A 2,021-nucleotide genomic window follows, 5' to 3' on the forward strand; every position below is an offset into this window, starting at 1 on the left:
GATGCTATTTGACCATTCTCAAAATTCTAGTATAATATATAACCCTCAAAACTAAAAATAATCAAGTTGCAATTTTGTACTTTTGTATAAAACTAATATTTTTAATAAATAAAATAAAGTTCTTATTTAAAAAATATGGCTTAGAAGATATTGTTTGAAAATAAAAGGAAAGCAAGCATCGGTATACAAATTCACCATGATTTTTAGAAGAAAAGTAAGCAACACAATCAAAGGTTTTAATATTTCACAACCTTCAGAATAGGAGGGCCTGGAGAATAAAACCTAAAACTGCCAGTAGCAGCTAGTTACATTATCACACAACTCCTCACAGTAGTGATAAAAGGAGGAAAAGTTATTGAAAACAGCAGGTGAAGTACGGGAATACCGAGATGAAAGAGAAATGGGATCATCTTGCCATGCTTGGATTGAGAGGAGGTGTCATCATGGCGATCCCTCGCTGTTGCCTTTGCTCATTCCCAATCCAACCTACAACATGACACCGGAAAAACAAATCAATTGAAAAACTCCAAAGCTTAAGATCTAAAAGCACAAATGTATGCATATGTTACCGAGAGCAGGATCGTATCCCCTGTTTTTGAGCTCTCTGTATTCCTGGCAAAGAGCGCATTGCTCGCAGCAGCAATGCACAACACAATCTGGGCAGGTCTCCACTAAGTTAAACTTGGCCCGCATCTTAGTCCGGTATATGCACGAATAACAGCACCCAAACCCCGTAAGATAGCAGAGCGCGCCGTAAAGCCCTCCGCTCAGTGCGCATTCTGCAATCAATTTCAACCACTCAGCGTTTCCATACAATTTAATTACATTCAATTATAAAAAAGAAAAAACCTCCGCTTAGATTTCATTTTAGGCGACTCTTACGCGGAGAACCCTCGTCAACAATCTCCGCTATCTGGCCAAAAGTGATGCAGGGGCAGAAGCACGTGAGGCAACCTGCAGTCACACAACATTTCCTGCATTAGTATATAATAAAAGAAAGATAGTTGAATAAGGAGAGAGATGGGGAGGAGGAGGAGGAGGAGGAGGAGAGAGAAATACAGTTGGATAGATCTTCGGAGCAGGCGAAGAGGCTAGAGGACCATTGTGTAGGACCTTGTGAGCCATATGGCACCTGAGCGTACGGATTTGGCGGCGGCGACGGCGACGCGTACCGATTTTGAGGCGGCGGAGCATACTGATTTGGAGGAGGCGGCTGAGCGTACGGATTTGGTGGCGGCGGCGGGTACCCTGTTGTTATTTGCTGTGGAGGCGGGTAGCCAGAGGGAAAGTTATTCTGATGATATTCTTGCCCACCCTTTGGAGGATACATCTTCTCCCTTCTCCTTCTCCCTTCTTCTGCTGCTACCTAGGTAAATTTAACTTTGCACGTATCAATTCCAGCACCTATAGAAATCTTGAGAGATCCTTCCCTGATGTTTCAATTTTATTTATTTTTTTGGAAAGGGATGGGTGTTGACCAGTCAATGTTACCTGCCCTAGCTGTCTCTGATTTAATGGTTTGATTAGAGAGTTTTTGACGTGCAAAAGCCCAATGTGCGGCTGTTTAGGTGGGGAGATGGATCGCCTTCATAACTTTAACTTTATGCACAGCATCTTAGGCTCCCTCGGAGAGAGTGAGTGAGTGAGTGGGTTTTATAGTCTACGACACTGGTGACAGTGATATGGGACTACCTCGTACTCTTTTCCAAGAGGTGCTTGGCACTACAAACGAGGTGTACATACCCTACCCCCTAGTGGGATAAACAACTGTGTTAGTTGGCGTGTTACCCTACCTGGTTCAGGATTTGACTTCCTCTACCACAAGTTGCATATCTATCTTATTTAAATCAGGAAACCAGTAATACCACTCCGTGTCCACGATATTTAATTTATTAAACATTGGGTGCGGAATTCAATTAAAATCTTATAAAGGAATCCAGAAATTTTAATCATTTCAAAACTAGACAACGGTGCATTATTGTTTTTTCCCTATTTTTTAGTAATTTGGAAGGGACATTTAT

The 2,021-nt window shown here is 42.0% G+C and overlaps 1 protein-coding gene across 1 annotated transcript; it reads right to left on the bottom strand.

Annotated features, from left to right (window-relative positions):
* Window positions 1-215: 215 nt before the first annotated feature.
* Window positions 216-1,416, bottom strand: LOC149535228 (protein PLANT CADMIUM RESISTANCE 7-like). The gene is made up of 4 exons (XM_089806475.1): window positions 1,060-1,416; window positions 883-954; window positions 570-779; window positions 216-486 (listed from the first exon to the last, which is right to left on the bottom strand). Exons 1-4 carry the CDS (start codon window positions 1,328-1,330, stop codon window positions 407-409), a joined length of 633 nt encoding a protein of 210 aa, XP_089662601.1. The 5' UTR covers window positions 1,331-1,416; the 3' UTR covers window positions 216-406.
* Between the last annotated feature and the right edge of the window lie 605 nt (window positions 1,417-2,021).

Source organism: Cupressus sempervirens, chromosome 10 (assembly GCF_028749045.1).
Source record: "Cupressus sempervirens isolate cs-2001-9-10 chromosome 10, ASM2874904v1, whole genome shotgun sequence".
Lineage (NCBI taxonomy): Eukaryota > Viridiplantae > Streptophyta > Pinopsida > Cupressales > Cupressaceae > Cupressus > Cupressus sempervirens.

Excerpts from the sequence above, each read along its gene's own strand:
- LOC149535228 (XM_089806475.1), bottom strand. The coding sequence starts at position 1,330 with ATGTATCCTCCAAAGGGTGGGCAAGAATATCATCAGAATAACTTTCCC. Across the intron at positions 780-882 it reads TGTTGACGAGGGTTCTCCGC|AATGCGCACTGAGCGGAGGG; the intron begins GTAAGAGTCGCC and ends AATTGATTGCAG. Across the intron at positions 487-569 it reads GGGATACGATCCTGCTCTCG|GTTGGATTGGGAATGAGCAA; the intron begins GTAACATATGCA and ends GTCATGTTGTAG.